Raw genomic sequence first — 15,799 nt, 5'->3', positions numbered from 1 at the left:
CTGGGAGCCCCACCCTCCCTGAAGGTCCCTGCCCTGGGAGCTCCACCCTCCCTGGTGCTGTGCTCACGACCCTCCCTTGTGCTGCAGAAGTCGGTGATCCACAGTCGGCAGTTGCCCTTCAGATTCCTTAATGCCCACGATGCCCTCGATCACCTTGCGGGTCAGCTCTGCAATCAAGGTATTACCTCCCGTCTTCACCCTGTGTGCCTCTCCTGTGTGAACGAGCCGGCCCTGCTGACTGATGTTTAGCCTCTTGCCTTTCAGATTCAGGGCATAGACTGGGCAGAGGCCAGGCTCAGAACACATCACTGGCGGGATGTGATGCAGGAACAGGAGGTGGCTGACTCGGTGTGTGTCTGTCTCCCCACAGCGCTGCCCTTTCCTTCGAATACAAAGCTGCTGAGGCAGATGATGATAAGAAACTCAAAATGCATGACGAAGTACCCACGGTACCTTTGCAAACTCGGCCGCCGGAAGCTCCGAGCAGCAATGATGATCCCTGCGATATATGAGCAGCTCAAGAGGGATAAGCTGAAAGTGCACAAGGCCAGGTGAGTGTTCGTCACCCCGAGGTGACGCTTGAGTTACAGGACATTTGCTGGCAGGCTGGGAACTTTGAACATTTTTCTGAGCAAACATGCTTGTCAGTCACCCAAGGGCGCACACCTGCCTGTGTGCTCCCGCCGTCCTTGCACCGCCAGTACTGTCTTCTGACACTGTCCTGGAGGTCGTGGACCCAGCTGTGCCTTGGCCTCTGCCCTGCTGCCGTGATTGCCTTCTTGGTGCCCCAGGGTCCTGTGTCTGGGGATCAGCTCCCCATCCTGCTGCCCGCTGTGTGCTCTCCACTCTGCTGACCCGTGGCTTCCTTCTCTTCTCTGGGACATCTGTGTTTCTGTTTTCCTTTCTCTCTTGCTGTATTTCTGACCTGTTCACCTTTTGTCTTCTGATGCACATGAAGGTAGTTATCGCAGGCAGGCTGCAAGACAGACATGCGGACTGTTCCGTGGGCTCGATCATGTGGAAGCTCTGAGGTCTCTCAAGTGTTTTAGTGTAGCCTGCACCCATATTCACCCAAGATGAACAGAGGACTCATCGAACGTTCTCGTGGGACTCAGTGCTCAGGAATCTTTTAATCAGTGACTCAACCCATAGCCACCTAGGAGGCAAACCCAGAAGCTGGGTGTGGGGGCGCACCCTTGTTCCCCTGGCATTCATGCCCAGCCTTGACTACATAGTGAGACCCTGTGTCAAAAACAAACCTTGTTTTCTGCATTGAATGATTGGATTCATCCCATTTCTTTTTCTGGGCCCTTGTTTTTCAAGATGATTATAAAACGACTGCCAAATAACATGACATTATTTTTTGCCTGCACCTTTTATTCTTTTTTTTTTTTACCTTTTATTCTTTTAAAAACTGAATATTTTCCTCTATAATCAGAATGTCATTGGTCTAACTAAGAAAATGGAAAAGAATTCCTTAGTGTTATCACTTATTATCTAGCCCATCTTCAAATTTCCCAGTTGTTAAAAAAAAAAAAAAACACCTTTCATGGTTTGACATAAATGTATACCTCTTTTCCCTGCCTTTTTAGAGGCAGCAACCCACTATGTCATTCATGCTGGCCTTGAACTCACTATAACTACGTAGTCCTGGCTGGCCTCAAACCACCTGGTGATACTGCCTCAGCCTCTGGAGTGCTGAATTACAGGCCTGTGCCTCTTACCCAGCTTTTTGGTCACAGTAATCCCTTGCTATTTCATGGTTCAACTTTTGCGGACTCACCTTTTGTGGGTTTCAAAAAAATATTGATCTAAATTATTTGTCATAGACTTTTCTCTATATCATGTAATTTTGTGGCATTGTACAGTACTGTATATGTATTTATATGCAAAGTATTTATGGTTTTAATGATTTTGCCTAAAATATAAAATATATAAAAGTATTAAAGGGGCCGGGGAGATGGCTTAGTGGAATAAGCGCTTCCCTGGCAAGTGCTAAGGGCCTGAGTTCAATCCCCGTTTCTGCCAAAAAAGAAAAACAAAAAAAAGTATTAAAAATGTTAATTCTAACATTAAAAGAATATTAAATTGAAATAAAGTACACTGTTTACAGTATGCATTTCTTAAGTGGATGAATACATACCCTACTGTATAGTATACATATGTTGTTAAAATTATGTAGGTTTCTGAATTTAGAAAATGTTAGTTAAAAACATTAGAAGTGTTTTGAAAAGAGTAGGAAAGGTTTACAAGAGTGTGGGAAGGGTTTATAAAGCTTTAAAAATATATATAAATGCTAAAATAAATATCACAGCACTACTTTGCTGATTTTTACTTATAACAGGGGTGTCTGAAATGTAACCACCACAATAAGTGGGCGGGATGATGTCTTTTTTTTTAATTTCTTTTTTTTATATACATATATATTTGGTACAGGTAGTGATGCTCCTGTTTCAGCCTCCCCAGCTCTGGGATTGCAGGTGTGTGTCACCACGTCTAGTCTTGGTGGTCTCAGTATATCCCAGGCATACCCACGATGGCATGCTGTACCATGGAACAAACTTGGGTCCTTGCACTTGCCAAGCAGGCACTTAGACCACCGAGCTATCTCCGCGACCCCAGACTGTACATTTTTTAAATCTCACTGAATCATTTTTTCATATCACTCACTTGCTATGGAAGCCAAGTTCAGGGGCCCCAGAATGCCACATTTCTGGATTTATGTACCTCACCATGGTATCTTTTTCCTTCTTTTCTGTTTGATACGCCATAGATACTAAATCTCAATCTTTAGTACACTGACATATTTTTTCTCTTTGCAAAAATTTCAAAGACAATCTTGTATAGACTCTTGGGAATTGCCAGGCTTTTTGTGTCTCATCATAAAGTACAGGATCAGAGGCAGGAGCAAGTTCAAAGTTGGCCTGGCCAATTTAGTGAGACCCTGTCCAAAAAAAAGATGAAGAAAACTGGAGACTTAGCTCAGTGGTGGAGCACTTGTTAAGCATGGCGGAAACCTTGGGTCCAATCCCTAACAGGGGAGGCCTAACTCTCTGTCTGTCTGTCTGTCTGTCTGTCTGTCCATCTGTCTATCACATATATATAACTAAATATTTGGTGGCCCAACCTCTAATGCTAAAATTGATGAATGTTCATAAGAGGTTGACAGCCTCCTGTCTTGACTGTGGGTAAAGCTGATGTGTGGAGCTGTTTGCTTGACCCATTTGCTTTACTGGTAGCTGAAGAATGGGAATTTTCCATCATTCTCCCATTTTTCTTTTTCTTTTTTTTTTTTTTTTTTTTTTTTTTGGCAGAACCAGGGATCAAACTCAGGCCCTTGCACTTTCCAGGGAAGTGCTTATTTCACTGAGCCATCTCCCCGGCCCCGATTCTCCCATTTTTCTTAGCAGCAAAGGTAAAAAGAGCTGCCCGCAACAACTAAGGCATTTCATTACCTTGATAAAGTGAGTGCGTAGGGAAGGGGGAATGAATGTTCTCCTCCTCATTTCATCATAATTACCAGTGACTGGAGCCAGCAGTTAGTGCTTGTTCTTTCTTTTTTTCAAAAGAGGCATGAGGAAGATTTATTAGAAGTGGATGAAGGATGTACTCCAGACTGGAGTGTAGGTGCTCAGAGAAACAAGGCACAGGTGTTCTTTAAAAAGCAGTGGGAAAAAAAATGCACTCGAAGGGCCCGCAACATAGCTCAGAGTACTAAGCGCCTGCTTTGGCAAGCTGAGGGACCAGGTTTCAAACCCTGGTCCTGCATGCCATGCCGGCCTGGCTCCCTGGGTGTGTTGAGCCTGCGTGAGGCCAGGCATGGTGGCGCATGGCTATAATCCAGTGCTGGGGAGTCTGAAAACAGGAGTATCACTATGAGTCCAAGCTGCATAGTGAGACCCTGTACCAAATACATAAATAATAATAATAAATGCAGTTGAAAACTCTGCAGCCATTAAATCATCCTTCACAAAGTGATCAGGAACCCATGTGCTGAGTGTGGCAGTTGATTTCCAAAAGTATATCTGAGTGAGTCCATCTCCTGCCATGAGAGTGTGTGGAAAGAGAGAATGACGCAGAACATGGCATCAGGAAGCTGCTGTGCAGAGCAGAGGGGCTCTGTGCAGGAGGACGAAGCCAGGGCTGAGGAGCGAGCCGGAGAGTCACCTCAGGACTTGAGAAGCACATTCTCATCTTCTGTTCATCCTGTGCTGGCACCAGAGAGGCCCTCAGTGCCTATGTCTGTCTTTCTTGCCCTGCAGACACTGCAAATATGACCTGGAGCTGCTAGACCGGTACCGCCAGGCCTTGGAGGTAGCCGTGAACCTCTCTGTGAAGCACAACCTGCCCCCGCTGCCAGGCCGCACCATCTTTGCCTACCTGACAGACTGTGATGCAGACCACTTCTGTACCAAAAGCAACACACAGGGGGTAAAAGGGCCAAACACCCCGCAAGGGCTGGGAGGATGGCGGGAGCTGAGAGGTGTGCTGAGTCCAGCCCGAGTTGCCTGCGGAGGCACAGGCTGAAGGGAGTGACGTGGATTTGCTTCAAGCGTCAGCCCTCAGCTGCCTGGGGAGAATTCCTAGGATGGCTTATAGCACTAACTTTGCACCTTTTCGTACATAATATTTTGTTCTAAATTTCTGTTAGCAAAAATATGTCTCTTTTAATCCAGCACAGCACTGGATTTGGGATGGGATTGCAGCTTCTTCCCTACTCCTCCCCCAGCTCTTCTAGAGGGCGCAGAGGCTGACTGCTCCTCACTGCAGATTCTCTCCCCTTCCCATTATCCCAAGCCAGGGGAGGCGCTTGGCCTGGGACCGGCAGGCAGGGGTGGGTGTGGAAGGAAGGGAGCTTTCTTTCACCTGGTGCTTATTCTATCAGCCCCCCCTCAACTATGTGCTGCTGCTGATGGCAATGACCGTGGCGCAGGCGGAGCAGGCAGAGGTCGTGCTGTGCGGACACGGTTCTCTGAAGACCGCCGAGCTTGCGGCAGAGGAAGGCATCCTGAAGACTGCCCTCAAACTCCAGGCTCAAGTGCAGGTCAGACACAGCCAACCTCCTACAAATACATGGATGCACACAGGCCTGGGAGCGTCCCAGACAGTGAAGCCCTGAAAGTGTAGAAGGTTGAGGATCCCCCACAGACCGTGACACGGCTTCTTTATTCACTGTGTTAGCCTGTTTCTCATTGCCTTAATAAAATATGTCAGGCAGGCTAACTGTACAAAAAAGCATGTTCCTTTCACACACAGTTCTGGAGAAGCGAGGGTGAGACACAGGTAGCAGTTTGGCTCGGGTGGGGCCTCTTGTGGCTGGGGCATGTGAGAGGAAGAGCTCATCTCCTGAGAGGGAAAGCCTGAGGGTGACTGAGGGTCCGGCTGGGCTTTGAGAGCAACTTGTTCATGCAGGACCTTAGGGGTCTCAAAAGAGCTGCCTTACACCCGTACGGACTTCCCTAGGCTCCACCTCTTCCTGCCTTCCTCAGATGGACTTTCCAGCCTCTTTGTATCACACAGTGGGGATTACAACTTCAACACGTGAGCGCCTGAGGACACACACAGTCGGTGTGGGAACCTGAGCGTTGCTTATCTCATGTGCAACCAAATGATGACGTGAGCTTCTTTCCTTCAGGAGTTGGAGGAAGGGGATGAGTCACCTGTGCATACTTACAAGAAGTACCTGCTGTCTGTGGCTGTCCGCAGGGTGCCTGTGAGTACTGCTCAGCCCCTGTGACACTCTCCCCTTCTGCCCTGTTTTCCTCTACAAATGATCGATCTCATTTTTGGCCTCTTCAAGCTGATCTTTCACAGTTTTCACAGTGTCTAGATCTGCTCCCTGTGCTGCAGGATTTCAGCAGCAGTGGTCTGGGCAACTCAGTCTTGCTTAATCTGTTTGCTCATTTCTGTGGTGTCAGTAATTGCACTGTGGCCGATCTCCGGCTACCAATGCCCAGTCACTAAACACAGAGCTGGGAAGAAGTGCTTAGAGCATAGTACCATGTTGTCACACCACATCACAGGCAGGGATGTAAACAAGGTAGTGGTGGTAACAAAATATAGTAAGGTAATATAGTGGGAGTGACAAATGTTGAGGGTTTGTTACCTTGGCCAAATATAATTAAATATAGTTAATTAACATTTTTGTGGTGCTAGAGGTGTCACACACGCTAGGGAAGTGTTTTCCCTTTGACCTATGATCCAAGAGCCCTTATCTCATTTTTTTTAACTTACACCATGTAACATATAAAAAGGGCATGTTGGCTCAGGGTGTGGATGAGTGGCACAGCATGTGTTAACATGAGGAGGGCTGAGAGTTCAGTGCTGGGCACCATGAAAGAAAATAATGGTGAGTTCAACAGCAAGCCCACGAAATTCTTAAAAGGTAAACCATCAGCGCTCATGAGCTGGCTGCAGCGCACCGCGTCCCTTGCCCTACCTGCACTGCGATGTCCAAACAGTATGTGGTGACTTCCTTCATTCTTTTTTTTTTTTTAATTTGATTATACTCTTTTTTTTAAAATAAATCTTCATACTTTATTTTATTTATTTATGTGTGTGTGTGTGTGTGTGTGTGTGTGTGTGTGTGTGCTGGGCTGGCTGGCATGTGGTGCTGGGGGATTGAACCGCGGTCCCTGTGCTTTGCTAAGCTTGTTCTAAGTAGGTGCTTTAGACCACTGAGCCATCTCATCAGCCCCACTTCCTTCATTCTTAATCCTTCTCAGCAGTCTTTTGCCCTGAGTTCTCATCCCTATTCGTAGAGATCTCTCTGCTATTTCCTGAGTTATTTATTGTCTCTTCTGTCCCTGCTGCTGGGCTCACTGCTCCCCTCTTATCTTACAGGTGGACAGAGTTATTGTCTTTGGTTTCCCGTCCTGTTACGGTGTGCCACTTTTAGCCCCATACATTATCTGGCAGCATGTGAATCCCAAGTGTCTCTTTGTTACTGTCCTCCTAAAGCAAATGAGTAGGTAAGGATGCCTGAGCTCCCTGCCCAGTGTAGGAAATAGTGATTTGGGCTTCTCCTCTGCTCCTGCCTAGCTTGGGAAATCCCACCTCTCTGGCACCTCCTGTCTCTGTGCTGTCTGAATTCTGGTACACATCAGGTTCCAGAACTTTATCTGAAATGTTAATCCTCAATCTCCATCTCTTTGTGCAGGTGTAGCCTAACCCTAGCCTATCACATAGTGTGTGTGTGTGTGTGTGTGTGTCTGCATCAAGGACTGGCGCAGGCCTCATGCACACCAGGTGTGTGGATTTCCACTGAGCTACATCCCAGCAACACAATCGTGTGCAAAGTGCAGCTGTGGGGCATGGGGCACCCAACTTGGGCGCTGAGCGCACAGATGCTGTTCAGTGTTTCCTTCTTGGCCCAGTGACTGCTCTCCTTTCTCAGGTTTGTAAACTGGAATCCCAGTTACTTGACGCTCTCAGGCTGTACAGACGGGATGCTGAGGTAAGTACAAAATAGATGCTGGAGGGAAGGCACAGCCTTCTTGGGAGGTTTGTGAGAGATTACCTGTGCCCTCTACTCCAGTCACTCTTGTTCAACAGCAAGATAGTGCACATTCCTGTTTTTGCATTAAATGGCCCTAGAAGCTCGACAGCATTACGGGGACCCAGACACTTGCTGTCTCACTGCTCCACCATCCTCAGCAGCACCTACCTCATGGCTCAGGATGGCAGCTTCAGCTCCAGCCATTTTGTATCCTGCCAGGTTTATGTTAAATCTTAGAGAATAGAGGAAGGGGACATAGAAGGTGGCAGTGCTAGCTTTTAAGGAAGCAGCTCAGCAGTTGGTCCTAGCACTCTGTGACCTCTGAGGCAGAGAAAATCCTTGTCTTTATGCTGAATTGCAGAAATGATTGACTGTCGGGTTTTCTGCTTTTAGCCTGTCATTTATTTATTTATTTAATTTTTAATATGAGGTAAGAGAATGAATCTTAGGCCTTCCTACTGAATTTTATCCAAGCCTTTTTAAACTTTGAGACAAGGCCTTAATAAGTCACTGAATTACCTAGGTATGCTTTCAGCTTGTCTCAGTCATCCAATTGCCTCAGTTTCCCAGCATGTGGGGACGCAGGCATTCACCACCCTGCCTCCTGGCCTCTTCATCCTCTTCTTCCCTGCCTTTTCCTTTGGATGCCGCCTGTGGCCTCAGCTCCCCCTTCAGGTCTCGGGCACATTCACTCCTTCGGGGCTTTCATGGCTGGTCAGAGGTGATTATAGCCCAGCCTCGGATGGTTTGACTGCCCCACCTCAGCCCAGTGCTGTTTTCCCTGGTCCTGCACAAATGTTTTGAGTGCCCTGCACAGGCGGAGGCCCTGGAGCAGAGTTTCTTTGTCTTCATTCCTGTGGTTCTGTGGTGTCACATATTTTTACTGGGCCTGCTTGTGGCATTGCTCCCTGTCCTTGGGAGACCTTTTCTGATTCTGACATCTAATGATCTCCTCTCTTATTTTGTTCTCAGGTTCATTTCAGAGTATGGGGCATCACATCTTCTAGAACATGTAGGACAGATGGACAGAATATTCAAGATACCACCACCTCCGGGAAAGACGCAGGCCCCGATGCTCCGGCCACTTGGAGAGGACGCTCCCAGCCCCTTGGCTCCTCTGTCGCAGCATGGGTCAGTCTCTGTGTCTGTGTCTGAGGAAACCGTCTGGCCAAGCTCCTGCCTATTCAGATACCTTCATCCTAGTGACTCGGATGTGCTCGCTCCTTCTCAGACAGGGGCCCTGTAGCAATGGAAAGGACACGTTGAGAACTGCACCTTTCTCTGCTGGGAAGGTGCTGAAGGGGAAGGGAAGGAGCAGGCCCTGCAGCCACAGAGCCAGGGCTTAGGCAAAGCGCTTGGGAGCCCAGCTTCTGGCTTTCCCATCCTGAGTTTTCCAAATAGTACCTTGAACCTTAGGACAGTTGCTTAATTTCTTAATACTATAGTTACTTCTCCAGTGTATGCAGTACTGAAGATTGGACTCAGAGGCTCATACATGCCAGGCAAGAGCTCTAGCACTGTGCTGAATCCTCAATCCCCATATTTTTTTTTTTAACTAAGCTTATTGGCATGCTTTAGGTGTATATGATGATCATGTTCATTATAGGGAATTTGTACCCATACTTGACATTTGATTCTTTTGTCCCCATTCCCCTACCTTCTCTTCATTTCCCCTTCACCTTGTTATAAGAAGTTTCTTTCCATTTTTCCTTATGTTCTCATCATTTTTTCCTTTTTTCTTCCTCTCCCCCTCCACAATGTCCCTTCCTATTTGAATATTTTTTTCCTAATTTCACAATATCTGTTACATATTTTAATCCTTTCTTACACTTCTGGCCTCACACTACACGAGCAATGCAGTATCTACGTGTGTGTGTGTGTGTGTGTGTGTGTGTGTGTGTGTGTGTGTCTGCCTTATTTCACTTAAGAGAAAGGCCTCGTGGTGGACCCATTTAGCTAGAAATCACTCAAGCTTATCTTTCTCTGTCCACAGTCACCCTCAATTGTATGAGAATGACCACATCTTCTTTCTTGGTCACCAGTGGGTGGGCACTGGGCTGTCTGCACGCTTTAGCTATTACACCCTCCAGTCTACATGTGCGTATGCAGTTTTGCTGTACTGCGATGCTTTTGTTCTTCTGGGAAAATGCTCACCTGCTGGGTAGGCGGGACCTGTGCAGTGGAGACCACAGCAGTTTACTCTGCAGAGGGTCCCATCACACCCTGTGCTGTGTCTGTGGCTGTGAGAGAGGCCCGAGCTGCAGGCTGAGCCTGGCCCTCTGCTTACCCGCAGCTGGCACAACATCCGGCTGTTCATTTCCTCCACTTTCCGGGACATGCATGGGGAGCGGGACCTGCTGCTGAGGTCCGTATTGCCAGCACTGCAGACCCGAGCCGCCTCCCACCGCATCAGCCTTTATTTCATCGACCTGCGCTGGGGTGTCACCGAAGAGGAGACCCGGAGGAACAGGTGCAGGCAGGAGGGCCACATCAGGGATGGGGTTTTCAGGGGCAGAACCCAGGTAGGTGGGAGCGAGTGTGTAACAACAGAGGGAGGCTGGGGCAGGGAGCTGTCTGTTGGTACCAACACGAGCAGCCTGCCTTCCCACTGCTTTGTGAGCCAGGGCCCTGTCACTCAGCTCTGTGCCAGTCTTCCTTGCCCGGATCCCCAGTGACCCCTACCTGTCCCTGTAACCTTGCCTACAGAGAGCTGGAGGTGTGCCTCGGAGAGGTGGAGAACTCCCAGCTGTTTGTGGGGATTCTGGGCTCCCGCTATGGCTACGTTCCCCCCAGCTACAACCTTCCTGACTATCCTCACTTCCGTTGGGTAAGGCTGGTGAGCCTGGAGGATGGGCTGGGCAAGACTTCAGGTTGTCAGGAGCCAGGGCCCTGCACAGGCTGTGCTCCAGACTGGGAGTGCCATGCAGGCAGCAGACTCTGCAAGGGACCAAGGGTCATGAGGAGGCTTCTTTGAGGAGTGGGTCTGCTGAGGTTTGGCCACAGACAGGTCTGAGTTCTTATCTCCTTCTCTAGTGGTAAGTGTTCTGGGAAAAGGCATCGCTAATCTCCTCTCAACTTCTCATTATTAAAGAGAAGCAAGAACATCTATATTCACAGGCATGAGAGCAATGAAAATTAATTTCTGAAATTCAGGGTACATGTCAGGCCTTCAAAACATGTTAGCTGTTAGCTCTGTTTCACAGCTTGCATTTATTTGAATAGAGGGAGGAGACAGGAGAGAGCACTGACAAGAGAGCACTGAGGCCTTGGGGCTCTCCAGGGAAATATTAGTGGATGTGGGGCATAGCCTGTCCATCTTGGCCCTCTCTCTGCAGGCCCAGCAGTACCCACCAGGCCGCTCTGTAACAGAGATGGAGGTGATGCAGTTCCTGAACCAGGATAAATGCCTGCGGCCCTCTGCCCGGGCTCTCATCTATCTCCGGGATTCCAGTTTCCTCAGGTGACTGTCATTGACCCAGAGCCAGGTCTCCCTCCCCAGTAGGCCATGCAGGCTCCATCTGGTGTGGCACAGAGTAGGGGATTGGTGGGCTCTCTCCTCTGAGAGAGAAGCACGATCCAGGGCAAGTGCCTTTACAGCCCATGTGAGCCTAAGGGCTGAAGTCAAATCCCTACCTAAGTTTCAGGAAGTCACAGCTGTGTCCTGTGGTGGGTGGTGGCAGGCCGGGGTCTGCTCTAGCTTCATTGTTGGGGTGTCTGTGCTGGTCAGCTCTGTGCCAGATACCTGGAGACCTGACTTCATTTCTGAGTCAGAAGAGGCCGCCCAGAGGATGTCAGAACTGAAGGCTTACCTCAGCAGACAGGAGGAGATCACCTGCCGTAGGTGAGCTTGGGGAGGTGGTCAGCTCCGGGTACCCAGGGATGTGATGCCTGGCACTTGGCCGCTCTGACTCTGGAGTGTTTGCTTTCCCTGCAGGTACTCCTGTGAGTGGGGGGGCACAGCGGCTGGCCGGCCCTTCACCGGGGGGCTGGAGGAGTTCGGGCAGGTGGTTCTCCAGGATGTGTGGGGTATGATCCAGAAGCTCTACCTACAGGTGAGCAGAAGTGCTGATGGCCAGAGGAATGCAAGGGGAACGAGGACACTCCTGGGTGGGATTCTGTCTGTCAGGAGCCAGGAAAGCTGAGTTGTTATCCCCTCATTCCCCTCAGCCTGGGGCCGAGCCGGAGAGGCCAGTGTCCATCCCAGATGATGAGATGGTACAGGCCACCTATCAGGAGCTACAGTGCCCACCGAGTCCTGCCCGGCCTCGGCTACTTCAGGACACAGTGAGGGAGCTGATGCTGCCCCATGGGAAGCTGAGCCTGGTGATTGGGCAGTCGGGACAGGGCAAGACCGCCTTCCTGGTATGAGTCCCAGGGCTGATGCATGGAGACTGAGGAAGGGTTCTGAGTAGCCAAGGAGGTGGGGCTGGGTGCCTGTGCAGGAAATGTGCCCATGTCGGTGCCCCTGTCCACGCAGGCATCCCTTGTGTCAGCACTGCGGGCTCCAGCTGGGGCCAAGGTGGCTCCGTCTGTCTTCTTCCACTTCTCAGGAGCCCGGCCCGACCAGGGTCTTGCCCTCAGCCTGCTCAGGCGCCTGTGTACCTACCTGCAAAGACAGCTGCAGGAAGCCAGTGCCCTCCCCAGCACGTACAGGTGTGTACAGTCCCTGTGCTCCGCTCTGCGTGCTGCAGTTCTCCAACCCTGATGCCAACTGCCTTTGCCCACACAGGGGCCTGGTGTGGGAACTTCAGCAGAAGCTGCTGCCCACCTGCGCTGAGACCCTCCAGCCCAGCCAGACCCTGGTGCTGATCATCGACGGGGCTGACAAGTTGGTGAACCAGAATGGGCAGCTCATCTCAGACTGGATCCCAAAGTCCCTTCCCAGGGTGAGCACGAGAAGGAACTGAGGTTGGCAGGTCAGGGGGAGGAGGGAGGCCTAGGAAGAGAGCATCGCGCTAATGTGGTTTCTTCCTATTCCCCTTCCTCCTGCTTCCTGCCCCCAATCACAGAGGGTACACCTGGTGCTGAGTGTGTCTAGTGACTCTGGCCTTGGCGAGACCCTTGAGCAGAGCCAGGGTGCCCATGTGGTCACTCTGAGGCCTCTGGACCCACCTGACCGAGCCCAGCTGGTGAGGGAGGAACTAGCACTATATGGAAAGCGGCTGGAGGAGTCGCCTTTCAACAACCAGGTTGGACCTGGGCCAGGGCTGGTGGGCTGTGGGGTGGCTCTGAGAGCAGGAAGACTTGGGGTGCTGAGGGTGTCTGTCCCCATCCTGTGTTGCAGCTGAGTTGTTTTCTGAAGCTCTTTTCACCAGGGCTGTTGTTCATAATACTGTCTTGACAGAACCCATTGGGCAGTAGACAGTAAACTGCTTAGTGAGGCGCAGGCTGTACCTAGCCTGTGTCCTGTCAGAGCGGTTGCCCGGAGGTGTGAGGGTGCTGTACCCAAAGTCTTGCCATGAGCAGTCTCCTCATGGGTCTCTCTGAAAAGCTGCCTGAAGTGAGCTTGGTGTTGGGAACAGGGGCAGGCTGTGGCAGGCTCCCGGTCCCCAGACTGAGTCCTGTGCATCTCGCCAGATGCGATTGCTGCTAGTGAAGCGGGCATCAGGCCTGCCGCTGTACCTGCGCCTGGTCACCGATCACCTGCGACTCTTCACACTCTATGAGCAGGTTGGTGGCTCCTCATCTCCAAGCCTAAGCCACTTCCCGGTCTGTCCCTCATCCCCGTCTCTCACCTTTGCCATCTCTGATCACCCATTCCCTGTCTTCTCACACCCTGCACCCACTTCTCTCCACCTGTCTCTCTCTCCCGCTGTTGCCCCTGCTGTTTCCTTCCCCAACCAAACTGCCACTGCCTTTTCCCACCCCTCATGAAGCCTGCACTCCTTCCCCTCCCAGGTGTCAGAGAGACTTCGCACCCTGCCTGCCACTATGCCCCTGCTGCTGGACCACATCCTGAGCACCCTGGAGCAGGAGCACGGCCAGGACATCCTCCCCCGAGCGTTGGCCACCCTGGAAGTCACACACAGCGGTCAGTGGTTGGGGCAGGATGGGAGAAGGAGGATCTCAGGGCTTGAGTGCCTTGATTCAGGTGGGATGTCCCCCAGCAGGGCCAGGTGGGATCTAGTGTCTTGGGGCTGGTTGTACCCTGTGCTTTGGGTTGGCCCTCAGAGTGCTTGGGTTCTTAGGTCTGACTGTGGAGCAGCTGCATGCAGTGCTCAGTGCATGGCGGAATCTGCCCAAGGGCACTGAGAGCTGGGAGGAGGCCATGGCTGCTGGGAGCACTGGAGAGCCTTACCCCACAGGCCCATTTGCCTACCTCGTGCAGAGTCTGCGCAGGTATGGGTGCCCCAGCCTGACTCCCACTGTGCCCAGCCCTGTGCCTTCCAGTTTGAGCCCAAATGCTTTCTTGATCTCCCCTTCTCTGGGGTGGCACCAACAACTGCCTCCCAGGCTTGCATTAGATGCAGTGGCTGTCGCCCCATCCCATCCAAGTGGGAATGAAGCCAACGCCAACCCAGGGTGCTCAGTGACTACCTCCTTCCTCTCCTCCCCTGCTCCTCCGTCCAATTCTCCTGGGCACAGTTTGCTAGGGGAAGGCCCTCTGGAGCGCCCTGGTGCCCGCCTCCGGCTTCCGGATGGACCCCTGAAGACAGCAGCCAAACATCGCTATAGAAAAATGCAAGGTCTGCAGAGCACGGCACACGTCCTCATTGCAGGTGAGCTCAGTTCCATCGGCTGGGCACTTGGTCTAATGCCTGCACCTAGGGTGCAGGGCCATCCATGGCTGCCCCTATCTGGTGACCCCATCCCTTGCCATTTCAGTGGGTGCATGACCCTGTTGTAGCCTGATGGATGGGACCTTGTGGGTACCTCAGGGCTGAGCCCTCCTCAGTTTCTGGCTAGGGTGGAGGATTTATTTGTGTTGTTTGAGACAGCCTCTTGCTATGTGCTTCAGGCTGACCTTGAAGTCGCTGTGTAACCCCAGCTGCCATGAGACATGTTTTGATCCTGCTGTCTCAGTCTGGAAGTGCGGGGCTGCGGGTCTGTGCCACTATGCCTGGCACTCAGTTCTTTTCCCACAGCTCTGCTCTGGAAGGCATGTGACGCTTCAGGCTCCTTCCGACATTGTCATCCACAGGCTCTGGGAGACCTGCCGGGCCACCTGGTCAGTCCCCAGATCCTACAGACTCCTTTCCCAAGTACCTTCCTTGGCTATTGTTATCTGTTTGATTTTGCATTATTAGCCATTTATTTTCACTGTGAGACAGTCTCTCTGAGTCCCCTTCGTGCCCAGGCTGGGCTTGAACTTGCCTCCTCAAGCATCAACCTCCCATAGTGCTAGAATTGCAAGTGTGAGCAACCACACCTAGTTTCTTGGCTTATGCTTAGAGCCCTTCCCCTCACCCTATCCCACGATGACCACTGCCATTTCCCTCCCTCCCCAACTCCCTCCACCTTTTCCCTTTCTGTTTTCCTGTCCTCCTCAAGGTCCTCTAACCCACAAGTGGGTCCAGGTCCTGGCTGCAGGGGTGGGGTCTGGGAGTGGGTGGTGCCTCCTGCCCTGAGCTCCTCAGCAGCCTGGTACCATGGCTGATGAGCACACCCGCCCTCCCCAGCTCCAGAGTGGGAACCGTGCCCTTCTGGTGAACTTCCTCAGCAGCATGCACGTGGTGGCCGCCCACCTGGACTTGGGCCTGCTGCCCCAGCTCTTGGAGGCGCATGAGCTCTACGGTGAGATAAGTCCTGGACGCTTTTTTGCTGGGAGGTTCAGGCCCTTGAGTGTGTGCACAAGAACCCTGCTGAGGGGGAGGAGGAGTGGAAGAAACCAGGCAGGTTTGTCCCCCAATTTGAAAAAGCCATTCTCTGGAGACCTTTCCCTTAGGCCTCCTCAGTCACAAGTTCTCATACTTCATTTAGCAGGCAGAAAATCATCTAGGAAACATGTTCAAATTGCAGATGGTCAACACCCCAGTTTCGGCTTCCCAATACTGCAGTGGGGCTCAAAGCCTTATGCTACTGTCCACATTGTTTCCGATGTGGGGCCAGAAGACCACTGGAGACTGTGTTAGAGCATCAGATGTTTCTGTGTGGTGCTCCAGGTCATGGGGTCTGCCTGGCTTCCCAAGGAATCTGCTTCTTTTCTAGCTTCTTCAGTCCCTGAGGAGGAGCACAAGCTCCCTGAGGCTGCTGTTGCAGCATTCCACACCTTCCTGAGGCAGCAGGCCCCGGTCCTCAGCCGCTACCCCCTCCTTCTGCGCCAGCAGGCCACCAACCAGCCTGCAGACTCCCCTGTGTGCT

At 51.4% G+C, this 15,799-nt stretch overlaps 1 protein-coding gene across 1 annotated transcript in view; it reads left to right on the top strand.

The window, feature by feature from the left end:
- Nucleotides 1–15,799, top strand: part of LOC101565459 (telomerase protein component 1-like) — a 51,464-nt gene that overhangs the window by 22,741 nt on the left and 12,924 nt on the right. Inside the window, 24 exon segments of the mRNA XM_023704149.1 lie at nucleotides 25–178; nucleotides 371–551; nucleotides 4,263–4,431; nucleotides 4,886–5,044; nucleotides 5,636–5,713; nucleotides 6,844–6,971; nucleotides 7,397–7,456; nucleotides 8,471–8,629; nucleotides 9,792–9,968; nucleotides 10,205–10,325; nucleotides 10,834–10,958; nucleotides 11,226–11,339; nucleotides 11,433–11,550; nucleotides 11,666–11,860; nucleotides 11,976–12,151; nucleotides 12,228–12,384; nucleotides 12,508–12,687; nucleotides 13,076–13,168; nucleotides 13,397–13,529; nucleotides 13,687–13,837; nucleotides 14,084–14,217; nucleotides 14,584–14,666; nucleotides 15,118–15,232; nucleotides 15,647–15,794. Coding sequence (XP_023559917.1) covers nucleotides 25–178; nucleotides 371–551; nucleotides 4,263–4,431; nucleotides 4,886–5,044; nucleotides 5,636–5,713; nucleotides 6,844–6,971; nucleotides 7,397–7,456; nucleotides 8,471–8,629; nucleotides 9,792–9,968; nucleotides 10,205–10,325; nucleotides 10,834–10,958; nucleotides 11,226–11,339; nucleotides 11,433–11,550; nucleotides 11,666–11,860; nucleotides 11,976–12,151; nucleotides 12,228–12,384; nucleotides 12,508–12,687; nucleotides 13,076–13,168; nucleotides 13,397–13,529; nucleotides 13,687–13,837; nucleotides 14,084–14,217; nucleotides 14,584–14,666; nucleotides 15,118–15,232; nucleotides 15,647–15,794 — 3,308 coding nt within the window.

The sequence above is a fragment of the Octodon degus genome, unplaced genomic scaffold (assembly GCF_000260255.1).
Source record: "Octodon degus isolate 3935 unplaced genomic scaffold, OctDeg1.0 scaffold00189, whole genome shotgun sequence".
NCBI classification, from domain to species: Eukaryota; Metazoa; Chordata; class Mammalia; order Rodentia; family Octodontidae; genus Octodon; species Octodon degus.
The sequence above is the reverse complement of the archived record's forward strand: the minus strand, read 5'-3'. Positions and strand labels throughout refer to the sequence as shown.